General features: G+C 46.6%; 1 protein-coding gene across 3 annotated transcripts in view; it reads left to right on the plus strand.

The window, feature by feature from the left end:
• The window catches only part of DPP6 (dipeptidyl peptidase like 6), an 830,087-nt gene that overhangs the window by 204,022 nt on the left and 604,028 nt on the right, over nucleotides 1-22,037 (plus strand). Inside the window, exon 1 of one of the 3 annotated variants that reach the window (XM_084787788.1) lies at nucleotides 3,872-4,482. The exons of the other annotated variants lie outside the window; for them this stretch is intronic. Coding sequence (XP_084643914.1) covers nucleotides 4,258-4,482 — 225 coding nt within the window. The 5' untranslated portion in view covers nucleotides 3,872-4,257. Of the gene's footprint in view, nucleotides 1-3,871; nucleotides 4,483-22,037 lie in introns of those variants that run through there. 3 annotated transcript variants of the gene reach the window in all.

Here is a 22,037-nt window from a genome sequence, read left to right on the forward strand (position 1 = left end):
AAAGCCTACCTGCCCAGCCCATCCTTGTCAGTCATCTTGCAAATCCAGACAGACAGCATGGCAGAAGGGAGGCGATTCAAAGTGAAGAACATGCTTCTCCGCTTTGTTTGACACTTTGTTTTGTGACTATCCAGATGTCTATTTCACTTACCCCACTTATAGAAGATCAAGGTGCTATTATCTAAAAGATACAAGAACATCTTCAGGAAAGGCCTTCCCTCAGGGTGTGCCCAGGTGGCCAGCTTATATCTCCAACATTAGTAGTCAGGAAGGGCAAATGCCTTTCAAAGTTCTTTGTTCTTGGTTTTAGAGCATCCCGTAGCATCTGCTGGATTTGATGATTTCTCATATTTGTTTATAAGTCTGTCACAGGCAACAGCATACACAGAGGCAGTCATAAGGCACTGCGCAGAACAGAGCAGGTAGACACTGGTTTTCAACAGTAATGAGGAGAGCAAGTCTTGACAGGAAAACAGCCCACAAATAAGCTCAACGCATTTCCTCCAGTGTAGCTCAAGTCCCACATTTGTCCCTCTAGGCAGAAAAGTTTGCCCCAATGTTTCCCCTCATTATTTAAGTGTTTTATAGTTTAATGTATTTGTTACACTTATTTATTTGGTGTGTGTGTGTGTGTGTGTGTGTGTGTGTGTGTGTGTGTGTGTGTGTGTTCCATGGCACACTTGTGGAGGCCAGAGCACAGTCCATAAGAATCATTTCCGTTTTGCTATGCAGGACGTGGGGATTAAACTCAGGTTGGCAGGCTTGGTGGCAAATACACCCATGTACCTGCTGAGCCATCTCAATTGTCCTATAGTTTTTAATTTTACAAATACGATGTTCTAAGCCACAGTGAGCCAGGATGCTTAGACTTGTTTCCTTCCAAGACACTAAAATATGGACAAAAAGCCCATGGCTTTATTTTTTCCTTGCAGTATCTTATTCCTGGTGTTGTGAGGGAGGGGGTTCCAGATGTCATGCTCAGTAGAGGTTGCCATTCGCCGTTCTCTAAATCCTCATTGCTTCCCCTGCGGTAGTGTTAACCTGCTTAGTCTTGCCCTGGGGATTATGCAGCCCCACAATCTCTAAATGTACTCTGAAATTTGTGTGCCTGTGTTAGGGGAAACTGGATCTGCAGATGCCTTGCCAGGAGTTCATGGCTTCACAGTCAAAGCCATCCCTTAAAATGGTCCTGGAGGCTTTGTGCTCACTGCAAAAGTTGAAAGACTGTGGCCACGGTCTCCACTTAGCTGTATGCCTCCATCAGAGTGCATCAAGGGAAAGGTTGCACACAAGTAGCTCTTCCCAGCTCCCTGACCTGTCTTTTAATCCAGCCTGACCAGGCTCTGCCTCTTCTCTCCCTCTCTCTCTCCCTCCCTCCCTCTCCCTTCTTCCTATTTGTGCTCCAGATGTGCCTCTCCTTCCCTTATTGTTTATTAGTTATTATAGCTTTTTTGTTTTACAATATATGTGTAAAGGAGAATAATTTATATTTCCAGAGTAATTCAATCCGGATTTTAATATTGACCAAACTTCAAGTCGAATACTTAGATTCACCGGGGAAAAGTGGGCTTGAATATAGACACATACACCTTTTCTATGAACTTACTGAATCCATCATTGAATAAATGGTTCTATCTTAGCACCTGCTAAGTGCACATACCACTCTTAAAGAGGACCTAAGTTCAGACTCAAACATCATGTCAGGAACAACTGTCTAGCTCCAGGGGATCTGACACCTCTAGTCTCTGAGGGTACCTCACTTGTGCGGACATACCCAGACAGAAACACGTGACACAATTAATGAAGATGGTTTTCAAAAATTCTATAGTTAATTTACAGTGGTCAATAGACACTTATATATGAAGTATTAGACGTGTAGCTTGTATGATTTTTACATTGTGCATTACGTGTATTAGTATTGTATACAAAGTTATTACTGCTTGTGTAAAACTGTACATACGTCCTTCATGTACAATAAAGAAGACCCAAGGGACTTCCATAGGTAGTAATGTCAGAATCCTTGCCTGCAGTGGATGTGAACCCATGAAAGGCAGGGCCTGTCCTTTCACATGGCTAGCAGAGAGCAACCTTCCACATGAAGGGCTGAGAGCCAGGACTCACTAATCAGGGAACGTCATGTTTAGTCGTACGTCCTTATAATCACTCGGTGGGTTGTCTGAATGTGGAATGGTGGGCAAAGCTCTCCCACCCGAGACTTTCGGTGGCCTCCCAGTAAACGAACCCTGCAGCGATTGGAACACAGCTTCAATCTCTTCTGATCTTCTTCATAAAGGGACATGGTTCTAATGTGCTTCAGTAGCTGTTTATTCTCAGTGGACCCAACAGCTGTGGAATACAAGATGGGCCAACGAAAGTCTACAGAAAACCAGCCTCTGCATCAAGAGCATGGGGAAGAAAGGCTGGAAGGAATGGCAGGCAGTTAGAACAGAAACCACATCTTAGCACAGTACATCACAGCTTCCTCCATTCCCAGGGCTCTGTAGGGCACTCTCTGGGCTTGGGCCAGGGAGACCTGGGGTCCTCTGCCAGCCAGGCCTTCTCAGCAGCTGCCTGCCCTAGGCTTTTAACATTCTCAGTATTAACATGAAAGCTGAGGAGGCTCGTGGAGCACCACCAGGTTGTAGGGGAAGTCAAAATGTCCCTGGATTCATTGTAGGAGGGGACAGCTGAGCCTCTGGGCAGATGCCAGGTTTCCTGTGAGTTTGTCCAAAGTTCCGTCCCATGGCGATGGATGCTCATCCCAGCTCAGCCACAGAGGCTTGGGTCAGGGGACAAAAGGGCTGGCTGTACATGGAGGAGGTCAAGCAGCCAAGAAGCAGCAGTGGCTGGAGGCCCAAGAATAATAAGGGTTTCAAAAAGCCTACAGGGTGGAATAGAGAAAGCAAGTAAGGGGAAATGCCAGATGTGGCCCTGACTTGACAGTCAGACAGTTTGAGCATCTGTCCACACGGGGGCACCCGAGCACGCTCGAAGGCACCAAAATGAGTTTGTTATTGGAAGCCCTGTGTGCTGCTCAGGCTTTGGGGTCAGAGCGCCCCCCTCGCTGCATCTCAGTGCCAGAATAGGGTGGAACAAGGTTTGGAAAGGTTGTTGACCTCCAAGCGCTTTAGCGTTTTTTCCCCCTGTATTTGCAAGTAGGCAGGCAGGCAGGAGCCAAGCGTGCCCTGGAAAGCGTTGCTGTTTAAGCTTCCACTAGGCCTGCCCAGAAGTCCTGTCGCCTGTCCTAGACTTGCCCTTCCCTTCTTTAGAAGATGAAAATAAAATCCTTTTTTCTCCCCCTTTAAATTCTGGGCGATGGAAAGAAGGTGAGTCTGGAACAGGTGCTTCCCCGAGCCTGCTCATTACAGGCCCGCGTTCCTTCTCACAGCTCCTCCTAAGCCCTGCATTGCTACCCCAGGCTCTCAAAGGTCTTTGTCAAAGTTAACCAAAGCTAGAAGAACAATACTAGCTGGGAGTCCCTGCCGGGCACTGGGAGGCAGCTATGAGCTGCAATCCAAAGCGGATTCAATGGGAGCCAAGGTCTCCAAGTCCTCGGATCCCAAGCAGTTAGCATTTGGTTTCTTTGGTCCGCTCTGGCCTCTTGCTGTGCTATCTGCTCTTACGGGGGACACACAGCCACCAGCCGAGCTAGGAGCGTCCCAGCCCTGAACCCCCATAAATGACCCAACTGGCGTCCAGAGAGTCGTCCCATATCCCTCAGCCACCTCCAGCTCCCTGGAACTGGAACTCCCCAGGTGTCATCTCTACAGCGGGAGCTAGGTACCCCGCTGAGGAGGGGAAGGAGGAGCTGCACAGGGCCGGGGCGGGGACCAGAAGATGAGCTGGTCTCTAGGTGGTGCCAAATAATGGGGCCTAGACATGTCCCCTCCCTTGGCGTGCTTCTGGTATCTTGCCTTCTTTCCATCTCTTTGGTGAGGCCGAACATGGCCTTGGCGAGGACTTAAAAAAAAAAAAAAAAGCCAAGCAGAAAGAGAAAGCAATCACTCCGACCCCTGGCTTCCGCGCCGCCGGGGAGGGGGCGGAGAAGCTGAGCCAGGCAGAGTCGCTCAGCACCCAGGCGACTCGCGAGTGGCGCGGAGCTGCCGGGCTCGTCTTTTTTTCTTTCCCCACCGCTTCCTTTTCCCCCCTTCTCTCTTTTCTGCTGGAGGGGGTGGGGAGAGGGAAGAGAGACAGAGAAAGGAAATTTTTTTCCCCCCGAAGCATCCAAATCAGCGAGCCAGAGCGCGGTGGCGGCCCATGGCTTCGCTGTACCAAAGGTTCACCGGCAAGATCAACACCTCGCGCTCCTTCCCGGCGCCCCCGGAGGCCAGTCGTCTCCTGGGCGGCCAGGGGCCGGAGGAGGACGCGGGCCCGAAGCCCCTCGGGCCGCAGGCGCAGGCGGTGGCGCCCCGGGAGCGCGGCTGTGCAGGTGGCCGACCCCGGTTCCAGTATCAGGCGCGGAGCGACTGTGACGAGGAAGACGTAAGAGCGAGCATCGTGGTGGGTGGGTGGCGGTGGTGGGGGCTTCGGCGGGATGCAAGGGCCTGGCGACTCCTGGAGGTCTCTGGGTCCCCTGCATCTCTCCTTGTGTTCTCCCTGCTGTGCGGGAGGGAGCGTACTCAGACACTCTCCTTGGCTTCTGATCTCAGTCACCATGGTCCAGAACAGGTCTCTGCGGTGGTGGCGGTGGTGGCGAGGAGTTGGTGGCTGGGGCAGGAAGGGTTTTGGAGCTGCGCCTGCTGGGATGTGAACTATGCTTGGGATTCGCTAGATGCGTGGATATCTGTTTGTAGCCGCAGCCTGCTGTGATTCCCAAGGAGGGAATTAGATCAGTGTGTGCTTGGAGTTATGCTTTATGTTTATTTTCCTGCTTTGGGGCCCAGGGAGCAGCTAGTTCAGGTTCCTTTTTTCTTCCTTCCACTTGTCACTGCAACTATCCAAGGTGGCCCTCCTTTCCTCTCCACTCTGCCCCCTTTCCCCTTTTCACTATCGCCAGACACCTTCTCTCACTACACACAAGGATTGTATCTGTGATATTTGTGGCGCTCATTTCCAGAAAAAAAAAAAAAGTGGTAGCTTCAGAGCCCTTCCCTCTGACCCGGGCCCAATACCCCTTTTACCAGACATACAAATTTGGGCTGCAAGCCTGTGGTCCAGCAACTCTACTTAGACCGTGCTCCTCCCTTAAGAAGTTCTCAGAGTGGTCTCTTACTCTTGAGGCTGGACATGTGGGCTTCAAAGACTGAATTTGCACATCACCCGGGCAATCAAGGACTCTTTCAGGGCACCAGTGGCTCCAGAGATGGGTTGAAGGTCTTATACCTTTCCAGCAGGTCGGTGCCAATTAGGACTGGCAGGGAGGGAAGCTTTTTCTGGGACCTTCTAATCCCAAGGAGAAGAGACAGCTCCCAGGTGAGCCCTCAGGCAGGCAGCTCTGGCTTGGCTAGTGCAGTCTTTGGAGGCACCTGGGGTGTGTGGTGTTTGAGGAGTTTCTGGAATCCCTTTGTGATGTAGTCCTGCATCACCTGGGTCTTTGCACAAGCCTCTTAGTCTCCTTTCCCTTTTCAGGGCAGCCCATTATCCCAGTACCCAGAAGGGGACAGGAGGTGTGGCCTTGAGATGTAACAAGGCTTCAGTGGTTAGTAAATTTTGGTGCAAGGGATGTGCATAGAGAGGGACAGTGCTTCCACAGGGGATGGAGGTCTCAATTGCCAGAGCTTACAAAACCAGTGAGGCCGTGCTATTGCTAATAGTGGGGTTTGTTTTGCTTTATGATGACATAGGGACTGTCACAGAAGTGATAGGAGTTGGTAGAAGCCCTCCCCCCATAGCGATGCATCATTCATCTTTCTGGTCATTTCCAGATTACCCAGGCTAGAAAAGATACCATGAACTTATGTCCCTCACTCTAGTGGGCCAATCTTGAGGACAAGGGACAAATTTTTCTGACATCTGGTTCAAAGAACTAGAATCTTTTGAGGAGGGTATTGAGCAATAAAGAATTCTGGAAATTCTATTATTTATTTAGTATCCTGGGGACCTAACTGGGTTGCAATGCAGGCAAGACACACACACACACACACACACACACACACACACACACACACACACACACAAATCTGGCTTAAAAGCTTTGGATTATGGGACTCCAATGGTTTTGCTCTGCTAAGCAGGCTCTAGGTGTCGCTAGCAGAAAGGCTAGGCAGGGCAGGGAGTACCAGCTGGTCTCCACCCATTTGGACTGGGTTTGTTTGTTTATTTTTTTTTAATACCCTAGCTGAGAGCATGCATCTCCCTCTTTTCGTTTTGAGGCACAGCTAAAACTGCCTCCCAGATAAGCCACAGTCTGTGGCCAGCAGGGGAGCAGGGACATCAAATCAGTGTGACATCCACCATGAGAATTCTGAAAGGTGGCTTCCTCTAACTCAGACTCACCAAGTCCTGACACTGCGCTGTCCTTAAAAAGACAAAAATGTGTGCTTACACCCACCCACCCCTGCACATGGCCAAGTGTGTTTAGTATACTGTGGTGTGGATATTTTTCCATTATTGGGTCATAAGAAGCATATACAGAGTTGTAGCAGTTGTGTGGGATAAAGAAGTATGGAGGTGGTGGTGTTCATCAGGTGCTCCTCAGCTTTACAGGTAGCGCAACTGTCATGCCGAGGATTCATGATAAATGAGTAGATTTTAGCACCTCTTACCACAAAATTAACAAAAATAGCCATGTGAGGTGGTGAGCATGTTTGTTTACTTACTGCTCAACCTTCCTACTTGCTATATGTGCGTAGCGCATCATTGTGTGCAGCGCCTATGTAAGCAAGGAAGCATTAGGTTTCCAATGTAGAGTCGGATGAATGACACAGAGCTAAATGTAGCCTCAATGTAAAAACTTCCTCTTTAAAAACCTGACAAAACATTCACCCAAAGACAGAGAAACACAAATCAAACCATTTGTCTTCCAAGATCAGAGGCTACAGTTTACTTGCAATAAAAGGTAACCAATAAAGTCCTTGGGTTTAAAAACTAACTGCTAGACATACCAAGAGTGAAGAATCTAGTGTTATTTTTTTTTTTTAATCAAGTGGAAAGCAGACAATGTGTGAGTGGTTTAGACCACTTTGATTTTTTTGCTCAGGAGCACACTTGGGGTGGGTGTGTGTGCGTGTGTGTGTGTGTGTGTGTGTGTGTGTGTGTGTGTGTGTGTGTGTGAGAGAGAGAGAGAGAGAGAGAGAGAGAGAGAGACAGAGAGACAGAGACAGAGACAGAGACAGAGAGACAGAGAGACAGAGAGAGAAAGAGAATATCTTTAGGAATCCCCCAACTCTCTGGAGCTGTCCAGGGTGCTGAATGCTCTCTTTCTATGAGCTCATAGAACATCTCCATCACTTATGTCTGAGTGAGCAGTCTGGGTACAAGACTGGTGACCTCATCACGAGTCTGTGTTCTGCCAGTCAAGCATAGCTGTTGCAGTATCCAGTGTCTTAGTCTACTTTCTGTTGCTGAGATAAAACACTGAACAAAACCACTTTGGGGAAGAAAGAGTTTATTTCAGTTTACAACTCTCAGGTCATAATCTATTACTGAGGAAAGTCATGAAAGGAACCTTGAGGTAGGAACTGAAACAGAGGCCATGGAATAACACTTCTGACTGGATCTCTTGACCTGTTTTCTTATATGCCTCAGGGCCACAATTTTAGGCTGGAGCCTCCTATATCAATCATTAATCAAGAAAATATTCCACAGAATAGCCCACAGTTCAATTTGATGGATGACTTTCCTCAATTGGTGTTCTTTGTCCTGGATGACCTTGGCTTGTGTCTAATTGAAACAAACAAGCAAACAAATAGCCATGACATACAGAAACAGCTTTCCTGTCCTGGTCATCTTATGCTAGTAAATGACATATCTTAAAAACACAGTAGGCTTTACGTACCTTGCCCATGGATCCAGAAAGGGAGATTTTTTTAAAAGGTAGGATAGTACAGAACTATGTGCACACACCAACATGAAGGCTGGGAGAAGACTCAGTGATTACAAAGCTTGTCTCATGAGCATGAAGACCTGAGTGTATACCCCCTAAACCCATGTAAAAGTTATAGAGGGTGGGAGTCAGGAGAATCCCAGAAGCTTGTGGTCCAGCTATCCTGGTGCATGCTGTGGGAAACAATGCGAGACACTGACTCAAGTAAGGTGGAAAGGGGCAAGTAGCACCTGAGGATGTTTTCTTACCTCCACAGAAGCACTGTGCTGCTCCTCCATCTCTATCTGTCTGTCTGTCTGTCTGTCTGTCTGTCTGTCTGTCTCTCTCTCTCTCTCTCTCTCTCTCTCTGTGTGTGTGTGTGTGTGTGTGTGTGTGTGTGTGTCTTTCAACCTTTTTTAAATCAAGTAAAACAAACATGTTTGTGCATAACTGAGAAAAGGTAACTTCTGCAACACTTAAGGTATCTGCAAAGGTAAAATCTAACGAAGTCTGCACAGAACATCCCTGCATTATCATTAAGAGACTAGTAACGAACAAAGAAACCACACCTGTGCAGGCACTATGACGCGTTTGACACTGTGTTTGAAACCAATGACCCGTGCAGGCCTGCCACATGTGCAGGTCCACAGATGGCCTCTTTGGGTGGAGTTGTGGTTAATCACAAGTGCTAAGTTGATGGAGTCTGGAATCACCTAAGAGACAGGCCACTGGGTGTACCTGTGGGGGATGATTTTGATTTTTGTTGGGTTAGTTGGTTGAGGTGAGAAGGCCCAACCACCACAGGAAGCACCATTCCCTGGGCTGGGGTCATAAAGTATATAAAAAGGAAGATGTGAGCACCAGCCTTCACCAGTCTGAAACATACCATGTGACTATCTGTCTCAAACTCCTGTTGCTGTGACTTCTCTGCCATGAGAGACTGTGCCCTGAAAAAGTAAGTGGAAATCAAACCCTTTTCCTTTAAGTTGCTGTTCCATCACAGTGACAAAAAAAGAAAGAAAGAAAGAAAGAAAGAAAGAAAGAAAGAAAGAAAGAAAGAAGGAAAGAAGAAAAGAAACTAAGATGGCAGTGTTGCCCTAAGAGAAATAAACCCAGAGGGTAGTTTATTTTTAATCAGTTTGCTTGTAAATTTTACATTTATTTAGGCAAAGGCTATTAGTTGGAAAAACCTTTGAGGAACCAGTAGCCAATTTTATTTAAAAGTCATTGTGTAGAGTTAAAAGTAAGTTGACTCTAAAAAGCTGCTGAAAGTGTTTTTTGGTGATATTTTAGTGGCCTGCTGTTAGAATTAACTGTGACTCATTTTAGAATATTAGCTTTTACCAGGACTGTACTGAACATTTCTCTCCCATCTCTGACAGTGTCCTTCACTTTTGGTGACTCACATTTTTTTAATGATATTAACATGTTGACACTTAAAGCCACAAGCTGGCCAAAGCTGAGATCCAATGACAAACCACTACCCATGATGTCAGCCAACCCAACAGATCCAAGTTCTCCGCCCTGCATGGCCTTCTAGCCCTGAGCTCGTCTTCTCTTGCTCTGCCCTGATATTTCGGTGGTGTGACATCATGAGTCCTTGGGATTTATCACTTTGGGGACTGATTTGCTGCCACAAAGATGCCCATATATTCTGAAAATGCTTTCACCAGTGTTAAGTGATTTAAAAATTTTAATTCCACCTTACTTTGTTAACCCGATTTTTAAAAAAAGAAGTTATAACTACTGTCCTCTCCTTTCCAGGACCCCTTATCATGGCATTAGCAGTGCCTAGAATATCTACTCCCAGAATTGGTATGGCGAAGAAGGGGATCATTTAGAGCTGTGAACAAGAAGGCACCCAGGGCTGCCTTACCGTGTGGGTGTTCACTGAGTGCATCCACTGTAGGGATGACTACCGCTGTAGGGATGACTACCACTGTAGGGATGACTACCACTGTAGGGATGACTACCGCTGTAGGGATGACTACCACTGTAGGGATGACTACCACTGTAGGGATGACTACCGCTATGACCTTCTGCAGATAACTAACCCTCAGGCGGAAGTGAAAGCCTTCTCCCCACCCTGGCATGCTTTCTCCTTCTCCACAACTTCTCATACAGGGGTCTTGATTCTAGCTCTAGTTTCTGGCCTCAGTAGTCCTCTTCTCCTCAGCAGCCGACTTGGGTGTAGTGCACTCCGCGCTGTGGTTAGGACACAGCCTGCACACAGGGTGCTGCAGGTGTGCTGCCGACCTCTTGATGTGATGACGTGATGTCAGTGCTGCCACACGCTTTCCTCTTTGTCTTGGTGCCTTCCAAACTTGCTTCCTGGATGACAGCCATTCTACTCTTTAAAGCTGTGTGCCTTGTGCTTTTCATGGTACTGTATGAATTCCCCCTCCTTCCTTCCTTCCCTCCTCTCCTTTTCCTACTTCCTCCACCAGCCTCTTCCTCCCTCCCCCCCACTCCACCCTTTTGATCCCTCTCTGATCTCAATCCTTTGGCAAATCCTTCCCTTCTGCTGCCCTTTAAAGCTGGTGTCTGGTGTTCTGTTCATCCCCTTTCATGCCTCCCTCACCTTGTGCAAAGGGAACGTGTGTCCCGTGGCTCCAGGCAGAAGATTATGCAGACGGCTTTGTTACCCGGGACGTGCTTCTCTGAAGATAATTTCCATTGGCTTTTGCTTTTTTTTTTTTTAAAGTAGGCAATTCTAGAGTGGCAAGGGCTGTGGGATAACTGATTGCTCTGCCCAAGCTCTCCTAAGACATGTCAACAGTTTTACAGATTATAACAAAATATCTGCATGAATAGGTCACTAATTCCTATTGAGACAGCATAAGGACACAGGAGCCACATCCCCCCTGTGTCCAGGTTTCTCTCTTCTAATAAGATTTCCACTATGTGAGCTTTGAAGCCCCCTCATCTCTTTGTCACACTATCTTATATGTCACTGCTGGACACAATATCTCTTTATTTTAAACTATTTTTTTTAAATCTAAATAACTGTGCTTAACACTAGAAACATCAGTGCTTAGGTAAAGCAAATGGTCCCTTAGCTCTGCTAGAAATCCATTCAATAAGAATTGGCCAAAGTCACGCTATGTGCATAGCAAGGACATGCAAAGTGTTTCCTTCTGAAATCCGTGCCTGTGATCACAGGAGGCTAGAAGTGCTACAGCAAAGCAGCACATTGCTCTGCGTGCGCACACACACACACACACACACACACACACACACACACACACACACACACACACACACCCCAGTACCAGCAGAATGAGGAGTGAAGCCAAAAACAGCATCAAAACTGCCTCACCCCTGCTCTGTACTATGAGGAGGTCCAGGCAGCGCCACCCCTGTCTCACCCCTGCTCTATACCTGAGAGGTTCAAGCAGCAACCCTTGGCCCCCGCTCCCATCTCATGTCACATACACAAGTTGCCTTAACCTTGGAGGAAAACTGAAGACGGGCCTGATCTTTACACTCAACACCAACAAGAACAGGCTGCCCTGACTTGTTACTGGGTGGGTCAGTTGTTAACTGTGAACCACAGCAAACAAATTCTGACAAGTTAACAAGCTTTGCTCTTTAAAACCAGAGAAAAAAATGTGTTAGCAGGAGTGTGATCTCTTCCCAGGGGATGTGAGCTGTTGGCAGTGAGGGATTCTGAGGTGGGTAGGAAAGCCAAATTTACATGGCAGGCTAATTTTTTAAAAATTGTTGCCAGCATACGCTTCCGAACATTACATGGATCTGTCACCTATAGGTTAGAGGACCCTGAGAATTAGAATTTCATAATATTAAGTTTGTGTCTATGGTGTTGGCTCATTTTTCTGCCTGAGATGAACCTTCACCAGGTGGGAGAGGCTGTTTCTAGATGCTGGCCTGGGGCAGTCTTTCGTTCCTTCCATAAAGTAGAACTTTTTCATTTCTTACCCAAAGCCTTTTATCCTTTACAGTTGGATTGATGAATGAGTTTAATTTCTGTGAGCAACTGGCAGGAGCTAGGGAGTGAGATGTACACGCCGATTGTACCCGACCCTGCGCCTTTTAATTACTCTGACGATAACAATGCATTAATCACCTGCAGGAGAAGTGCTTCCCTGGATGTGCAGTATTGATCCCTCTCATGCAGTGTCGCCTGTAAAAATAATAATCCCGTGATCCTTTTTAAATTAAACTGTGGTTAATAAATTGAATGTTAAGGGCACAGAGGGACCTGCATGTCATGTCACAGTTTTCTTCCGTTTCGGGCTTATCAATTTGATTTTATAGAGATGTAAAACACACGCACCCCTTTCCCAGGATCAACTTTTACAACCATTTTTCCTTAAAGAGATCCAGTCTTCTGAACTTCTTTTGGGTGGAATCTATTTTTTTAATCGGTAGCCTATAGATTTACAGATGACTAGACTACAGTGCCACCAAGTAGGTGACAGCAGACGAATCGCATAGGTTCCTGGACTCCGAGCCTCATTCTTCTTTTCTGTGTTTGCCACTGTACTTAAGTTGGGAAATGAACTTAATTATGCCAGTGAGTTAGAAATAGTGCTGGAGGGGTGGCTCAGAGGTGAGGAGCATTCGCTGCTCTTCCAGAGGAGCTCGCAACCCCCTGCAACTCCTTCTCCAAGGGATCTGATGTCCTCTTCTGGCTTCTACCGGCAGCTTCACACATGTGTGCATGCATACACATAGACATGCACACACACTTATAAGTATTTTTTTAAAGTCTGGACATAAAGCATAAGTGTGAATGTTTTGATTGTGGAGGGTTATGCTATTTGCCAGGAGGGAGCAGGACCAAGCTTGATTTCACTCCTGTGAGATTCACCCACTTTCCTCAGCAGTTTTCCTTCTGTACAGGATAAAGAGCTTTGTGTTTTCTAGTGTCACTCGTATGCATTTTAAGGACAGCAAGGGGTTAATTTTGTTCCACTATGGTGACCATATAAAGGCACACACATACACACACATGTGCATGTGTGTATATACGCACATGCACACACACACACACACACACACACACACACACACACACACACACACACACACACACACGAAGGCCAAAATTCTACAAGAGCTCTCAGATCCAGGGAGTGAAGGTACAGGTGTGCAGGGATCCCTGGCTTCCCAAACTTGTAGAAGAATAAGTGTTGGGGTGAAGCTCTCAGCAGCCCTGAGGAGGACAGCTCCTAGAGAAAACCTGTAACAGTGTACAAGACGGGGGAGTCCATGTCTGCACACAGGAAGTCCCTTAGCTCCCAAAACAGCATCTATCTCTAACGAACAAACAAAAAGTTATCTCAGCCAGTACACATATGCCTACAAAGGATCTAGAGATGTTTGGACATCAGAAAAGTCATCCTGGCTATGAGCCCAGTGGAGATGAAAAACAGAAACACACACACACACACATACACACACACACACACACACACACACACACACAGGTTTATTTTAATTCAAATGAAACCTAATGTTTTTGAAGATCATCAAAGTCACTGTAAAAATCAATTTTTAATCTTCTGTACTGGTTAGATTTCATGTCAGCATCAGCATTTTCCTTAGATAAGTTTGGGCCAATTTTAATATAATGCTTTTTTTTTTTTAAGTGGAGTAAAGGGTAAGGTTCCTGTCCCAACTGAGAATTGATAAAGTGGACTTTTTTTTTTGTCTCCCACTCTTTAGAACAAGCACATCAGCTTTCAAACAGCAGTGGCCTCCTCACCATGGTACCCACAGTACATGCATCTAAGCTCCTATCTCCTCCCATATAAACAACATATGCATCGAGGGTCATGTAGCCATTTGGCCTGAAATTTGTCATGTCCGCATCTGAGGTCAATCCCTATGCCCCTCACCTGCACACTCTATATTATAGAGATGATCCGTGGAAGAACAGACCTAGGGGGACATCGAGAAGGAGAGCAGGAATGGACGCAGGGAGTGTGGCAAGCACTTAGCGTCAGAGACAGTCACTAAGGGAGGGTAGAAATGGGAGGAATGGGTGGCGCCTCTGACAGAAGCTTGGGGAGCAATGTCTGGTTTGCTGTGTCTGTCAGTCTGTCTGTCTGTCAGTCTGTCTGTCTGGAAGTCAGTGGTGTTGCAGACAGTGCTGCTCAGATAGGGTCTGCACTTACCCTGGGGAGCCTGTTGCTGACCTCATACAGTCCAAAGCCCGAGCAGGCTGCTGCAGAAGACAAATGCCTTCCATGTGGACAGATAATCCTTCATTTCTGGGAGCTGCTGGGCTCTGTCATGGTGGAGTGCTAGGTGCACAGAATGCTCTCTGAATTAAAAAAAAAAATACGTGTATGGGTGTTTTGTTCCCAAGTATGTATGTATTGCATATGTGTATCTGGTATCAGAGGAGGTCACAAGAGGGCATGGATCCCCTGATACTGGAGTTACAGACAGTGGTGAGCTGCCCTGTGGGTGCTGGGGATTGAACCCTGGTCCTCTATAAGAGCAGCCAATGCTCTTAACTATCGATCTACCTCTCTAGCTCTCTTTCTGAGTTTTGAGGACAAGTGCATCCCGTCTTATACATCATAAGCTTTGCAGTTCTCTGATGAACTGATGTGGAGGTTTCCCACAGGAAGGAAGCAGGAGCTGTGGTACCTGAGCGTGCTGGCCTTGCCAGCTCCTTTCTCAGGAGAGGAACAAAAAGATGCTCCCCGGAGGCAAGATCTCGTGTGGAGTGTGTGGCCATCTGGTGGGTCACAGGGGGATAGGACCAGGTCTCTAGGTGCGTGGCAGCCTCCTAAGTGTCCTTAAGGGTTCACTTAGGAACATGGCCTCCAAGAGCCTTGTGTAGAGGCTGTGTAGTCAGAGCAACAGAGAGCCTGGGCCAGGCCCTCAGGGTTGAAGGTTCTGCTATAGAGAAATTCAATTACCTTGTCCAAGCACTTAGCTTGTCTCCATGATACATGGACTTGGACCAAGGCTGTTTTCTGCTTAGGTGAAGGTTATGTGCAGTTTCTGAGCATTTCCCTTTAGCACAATCCTCTTCTCCCCTGTTCTGTTATTGTCGTGCCTGCTTTAATTTCTACCCTGCATGTAGAAAGGGCACATAGGGCGTCTGCCTGTCTCCTTCTTACTTCCAAAATTTTAGCTCTTCAAAAAGGATAGGAAATTCAACCCTTGTTCTTCTCCCTCATTAACTGTCTATTAAAGGAGGGGATGCTGGGGAAGGCAGGGCACTGTTTCTATAGAAACCAAGCTGCTGGTACAGCAGGGCCTCTGGCTTCTGTGTTGGGCAGCTAGACTTACTGAATGCAAAATCACCCACATCGTTCCTCATCGCATCTTTCTGGCCTTGTTTATCTGATGTCAGTCAGCATATACAGGAAGCAGCTCAGCAAATTCCCGAAGTGGACTGCACCTTCCCCCTCCTCCCCTCCCCCCACCCACCCCAGTGACCTCTACCTCTGCTGCCTCTGGGCTTTCATTTCACTACATCAGGAAAATTAGCATCTCATTCTCTGGGGTTCTGTGCTGTAGGGGTTCCTCCCAGAGTCCCAGGGTGCAAGGAAGGCTTGCATGCCCTCTGCATCCGCATCCCCTGCCTGGTACTTGAGAAGCATGGTCCTACTTACACAATGTAGGTTTCCAGCTCTGCTCAGGAGCTGCCTTTCCCTTCTCAAGCCCAGCCCACAGCCTGCTTCCTTGGGTTCTCTCCTACTGCAGGCGACTGCTCTTCAGGAGCCCTGCATAGATTAGATCTACATGCCACAGGCAAGGCTGCCTCATCCCTCCCAGAGCAGTGACCTGAAGGCATGATATAGTCTGTCTTTTGATAGCATCAGGCTCAATTGCTTTCACTCTACCAAAAAAACAAAAACAAAAACAAAAGCCCATAAAAACAAAACAAAAGAAACAAACAAAAAACAACCAAACCAAACCACCACCACCAACCAACCAATCAACCAATCAAACAAAAACACCAACAAAACAAAACAAGAAAAAACAAAAAAAAACAAAACAACAACAACAACAAAAACAAGCCAAACCAAACAACAAGTAATTCCCACTGGCTTATCTTCCAACACCTTCTCCCAGAACCCCCTCCCCCTCAGCACACATACTTTTTTCCACCTGGTTGCTCTCATAGGCTGAGGCTACACTTTCCTCTAAGGGAACTTTCTTAAGAACCCAAAGCATCCTCCCTGGTTAGAATTAGCGTCCACCTTACTTGCTACTCCCAAGACTTCCCACCCCCTACTATCTTTTTATCTTTCCTTGCCACAGTGTCACTTTCTGATACATTATGCAATATACTCTTGTCATTTCTGTTGTCTGTTGTCAGAATCTTGGCTGGACTGGGAATAAGGACGTTGGGCTGATTTGTTATCTGGCCCACAAAGTGTCTCAAATTTCACAAGGGCTCACTGTGAAATGACCAGTGGTGGCGCCACACCTGCGGTGCCTCTGATCCCTTCCATCAGAACAGGCCTGCTTTCTTAATCCTATTTGCTAATTCTCTTTGGCTGTTGTTGTTGTTGCTGCTGCTGTTGTTGTTTACACTTTCTCTTTAACTATAATACTGGGGATTTAATCCTGTGTCTCAAGTGTGCTAGTGACACTGGTGTGTCGAGCTATGTTCCCAGTTGTCATGTTAAAAAGGAAAGCATCCCAGAGCAACGCTTTTGAACTTTTCCTGTGGATTCTCCTCGGTGTCTGCAGGGGAATTCTCTGTGTCATGTTGTTGGGATAAGCAAAGGCCTTTCTGAGCCCTCCGTCTAAGGGAGCAGATAGGCAAGTGGCTGTTCATTAAACGGCAGCATGGAGGCCAGATGTCAGTTGTGAGAAAGCACTGCTCTCCCATAGAGCTCAGGTTTGCTTTCCAAAGTCTTACAGCTGCCTGTAGCTCCAACTCCAGGTGAGCAGATGCCCTCTTCTGGCCTTCATGAGTACAGCACTTATGTACACATACACATACACATAGATATACATAAACATAACTATATTTTTGAATGTTGAAAAAGATTTTGTAGGTTTTTGTAGGTTCAGCATTTAGCATTGTAAAATCCTGTATTGTTTTTAACAAGTTTGACAAGTATGAGTTCAATTAAAATATTCTCCAGCCATTTTGCTGCATTTTTTTTTTGTTGTTGTTGTTGTTATCAGAGAATAGAAGTAATAGCTAAGGGCCCCACAGAGGGAATCAGTTCCTATAAGAAAAATGGGCAGTTAGTTACTTTGATCAGAATTTGCATTACCTAACTCAATGTAATTGAAAACACTATACACACCCAGCTCCTCTTTCTATGATCACATCTTTATCTGGTAGATAGTAAATCAAATGAGAGTATTTTTGAGCTCTGCATCATTAGCAGGAAACTCAAATTTCCAGACCAAATGCAATGTTTCTGCCAGGAAAAAAAATGGCCCTGTGTTTTATAATCTACCTGAAATTGCTCGAGGCTCTCTGGCTGTGCATAGCACCCATTTCTATGATAATGTAATCAGATCAGTCTTGTAAGATGGGGCTGGGGCAGGTGGCTCAGACCTTCACCTTAGCTCTGTCGCTCTTCAGATAAACTTGGAGGCCTGGCCCTCAGGTGATGTCAAGGCTGGAAGAAACCAAGATGTATAGGACAAAGGTATGCAGCTGCCATACAAGGTTGAATGCAGTGTAGGTTTTGGATACTTGTATATCTGTATTCCCTATGGTGAGCAGTGTGACATGCCTGGAGGGTTGACCCAAGGCCTGCCCTGTGAATCAAGACATCTCAGATGCTAAGCAGGTAGCCAGAGCCTTGTGGGAAAACTGTTCCCTTCAGTTAAAGGTACATTACCACTTGTGAAAAGTTCTAGAGCTACCAAAGTGTCTTGGGCCCAGCTTCTTAACCCGTGAGGCTCATCACTAGTTTGAGGTCATTTAACTCAATGTGGAGGTCATGAAAGTTTTGGCAACAATAGAAGATCTCTAAATGCATAACAACTAAGAGGTAACTCAAAGGCAAACATGGAATGAGCCAGAGATGTTTCCAGCAACAGTGGTCTGTGTTGTGTCCGCCAAATTCACAGCAGCCTTGATTCTGAGCTTATTTTGTGTGATTTATTTATGTGAGGAGATATTCTCAGCACTGATAATTATAAAATCAAAATATCAATAAACTCCAAAAAGTACTAAAGATGCTATATGTCCCAAAGAATTAAATATTTAGTCAAGATTTAATTGTTTATATAAAATAAAAAAGCAACCCGTTCATTAATATGCAAATTTACTTCCATAAATTATGAAGTCACATTCATAGCAGAGATGTGTCAAAATAAATTTCTTTATGTCTTATCATCAATATATATTAGATTTGAATACCTATTTTATATGCCTATATGTCTGGTGCTGTGTAAAAATTTCTTAAGGATAAAAGGTTATGAAAGGACAAAGTTTAGGAGCCCTACCTTACTGACTCAGTCTCTGGTCTCTGGTCATTGGGTTTCCAGGTGCCAAGGAGTCTCAGAACAGTTAAGAGCAAAAGATAAATAGAAATACTCTTTCTGCTGTCATCACTTCAGGACCAGGACCCTGACAAAGCTCTAAAGCTCAGCAGCCAGTTCAAGTGCAGGGAAGACAGTGTCAGTGGGACATCTGAATAGCCACTGCATGTCACCAGAGGTGTTTCAGGCCAGCTGTCCGTGCTGGAGATGACTTGAGATCCATGCAGCAGCAAGGATGTCAAGCAGAAGGTCCACAGAGCTGACACTCTGCAGCCCCTCCTGTATGTCCTAATGGGACCCAATGAGAACCCTACATGGAGTGAAGGCCTCAAGGTGGTGTACTTTGAGGGCAGTTTCTGCATGTCACTTCCAGCCTCTGGATATGGACCACAGGCACATCTGGTGTAGAACATACTGATGACCTTGAAGAGGTGGGGCAGGATTGGATGGGTCAGAGGTTGAGGAAGAGGCAAAAGGGTGGTGCATAATTGGCCACTGTGGTCATAGGGGAAACCTCAGAGGACATGGATGGCTAGCACAGCTTGCAAGGGGACATGGGGCATGGGTGACTTCCAGGGCTGGTGGAATTTGTCACTCCTAGCATTCTTCCTGGACTGCAGGGAAAGCCCAGCATGCCTGTGAGAATGACTGTGTTCATTGATATGTATAAGCCATGAAATCCACTTTAACCAGCACCCAGCACAGACCCAAGGCTGTGGTTTTGAGTCTTGGCTTTAAGCTACTGTACTCCGCTGAGTCCTGGGGTTCCCAATGAGAACAAGCAGGGGAGGGCAGGGCACACAGAACTGAACAGACTGCTGCTCCCCAAAGCAACTGTGCCCTTTAAATATTTTACTTGAATGTGCAATTTCAGATGAAGAAAGGGTCTATGAATCGAATGTGCTCTCCTGGAGGGGCAGTCACTTATTCTATGAACTCCGAGATATCCAGCAGGCTTGTGTGATGTGATGTTCTCATTACAGCGCAGAGAGGGGCTGCATGGAGGAATGAGCCCAGCCTGCACTTATACCACCATTAGGGTTGGCAGGACTAGTCATTGTTTGTTGGTTGACTCAAAGGCCCCCGGAGACAGGAAAGTGCGGTGGCACTGCCTGCTCCAGGCTCCAACCTCTGAGCTTGGATGCTGACTCTGCACCACTCTGTGTGACAGCTTCAGTGTTCTTACATAGGGGAATAAGGGAAGTAACTGCAGCAGGCTTCACATCCATTAATTAGGAAAGCTGGGTTGATATGTCTGAATCACATAGACTTGCCCTAGGTATGCCACAGACTGGCCCAGGACTGTTGTACCATTCTTTTTTATCAGACACAGTTGTTGCTGCAAATGGCAGAAAACTGAGTGGGTGCTGTTCAGATCTGGCTTGGGGCTAGAAATGGCCCAGGTTTGGGTGGTTGGGTAGGCCGTGCTGATGTCACCATGTCCTTGTGAAGCCAGCATGGACCCCAAGGAAAAAAGGAAGGGAGAAATGTAAGCAGGCCACTTCCTTTCGCCTGAGACACATTTCTCCTTCCCACGTTACACCACAAGAAACAGAGGGGTGCCCCCCAACAATAACCAACCAGCAGTCATTTCTGTACCTGTGACCCCAAAAGAGGGACTCTATTAGCAGACGAAAAGCCATGTGCAGGAAGAAGTGAGGCATATAATCCCCAAGCCAGGAGAGGCATATGAACAGCTTAGGACCAATAAAAAGGAGGAAGGAAGTCACAAGGATAGTGTGGTGGAGCACAGCTAAAACAGGACCCCCAAAAGTCAGTGGTCTCCAAGCTCTGGGGCCCGTCTTTTGTCTGAGGCATTTGAACTATTGCCATTAAACTTTACTTTCCCTTTTCTCTGCAATTGTCCCTGTCTTTTAATTCCTTAGCTGACAGAGAAGAACCAGATCCTAGCAGGAAAAATGTGGATTTATATAATTATATACATAGGATGGTTGATGAGCTGGCTATGATGGTTGCGTGATAGTGTGCCCCCCCCCCGCCCTGTCCAAGTTTCCTTGAGCATGGCTTTGTGCCCATGCCACCCTTGTTGATAATCAAGGAGACATGGCGAGCACAGTAATAAAGTTTCCTTCCTCCATCTTTATTCATATATTCAAATTCAAGCCCCGAGTTATGGGATGCAGAATGGAGCATTTGTGAAGATGCGGCCCCAATGAATGGGATTGGTGTCCTTATAACAGATCTTAGAGAGTGCCCTAGTTCTCCATCTTCCTTGTAGAATACATTCAGATGCCACGGTTTCTATCCTGGTCCAGAGTCCTTTGCAGAGCGTGACCACCCTGGCCATGACCTCAGGAGCCAACCTCCAGGTCTGTGAGAGGTCAATTTCTATGGTCTCTGGTATCCACCTGAGTTTTACTCCTCACTTCTCAGAGATGAGGAAGGGCGTCCTGTTTGCTCTGACTCTGGCTTCCCTGAAGGAAAAAGGTGCAGCCTGGCTGCTTTCCCAGGACCAGGGTGAAGCACAGGCGGTGCAGGCAGCATTGATGTGTGCTGGGATGTCTATTACCTATCCCAGAAGCCTCCACAGCTTCTGAGCTCCCTCACCTCAGGCTGCCTTACCGGGCAATGTGACAAAGAAGGCAACAAGAAGTACAACACAAGCAACACAACGGAAATGGACCCAAGTTTGTGTTGGTCAAACTTTCTGAGTATTTTCTACAAATTCACAGTGACCAGGATGAAACATTCTGAAGTTGAAACCTTAGTGAGTCAGGCACAAGAGAGTTTGTGTGATTTTCCTCAGGGAGATATGAATAGATATGTTTATCCTAAATGGAGTACCAACAAAAGACCTACTAAAAACTTTGGCTTGGTTATATACAGGGGTATGGGTGAGGGGTTACTTACAGAAGCATGGATGACTCAAAGGCAGCTGTGCCACAGAAGGGCCACCCCAGCCTGGATGACAACTCCTACAGTCTGCACACCTTGATCTCCCTGCATGTCTCGCAGTTACCTGGGTTAGTCTGGGAGAGTCTTCTCTCCCCAGCAATAACTTTTGCTTGTCTAGCCTTGAGATGGCTTTGCAGGTCTTGTAATTTTCAGGAACTTCCTGAGGCTTCTTTGCTTCCTTCCTGAGCCTTAAAGAGATCCTTAAGGAAGAACTGTTAACATAATGGATGGTGCATGGTTATAAACTCTGACAGTTGGTGCTGTTGCCTAAAACAGTCAGGGGCTATCTGAGTACCCTGGAGGTTCCCACGTGACCTGAGGACCACTTACTTCTCAGGACCCAATGTGCAGTCAGTGTGACAGAGAAACTCAGGAGTACCCTGGAAAGACCAAACCTGGTGACACCCACGGTCGTCTACATTTCTTCCTCAGGCAGTGTTTCTCACGGCCTACGCTTTCTAATCTCAGGCTTTTGGGAATAGGAGTGTGTACCTCAAAAGTGGGGAACACTTTGGGAAAAGGATGAGAAAGCCTTTCCTACCTGTGGGGCAAGGTACAGATTTGAGTGAAGTAGGCCAGAGGGAAGAGACAGTATTATTAATTTAATTTTATTTATTTATTTATTTATTTATTTATTTATTTATTTATGAGACAGGGTTTCTCTGTGTGTATCCCTGGCTGGCCCGAACTCACTATGTAAACCAGGAGG

This window comes from Acomys minous (assembly GCF_964271855.1).
Source record: "Acomys minous genome assembly, chromosome: 6".
Classification (NCBI taxonomy): Eukaryota; Metazoa; Chordata; class Mammalia; order Rodentia; family Muridae; genus Acomys; species Acomys minous.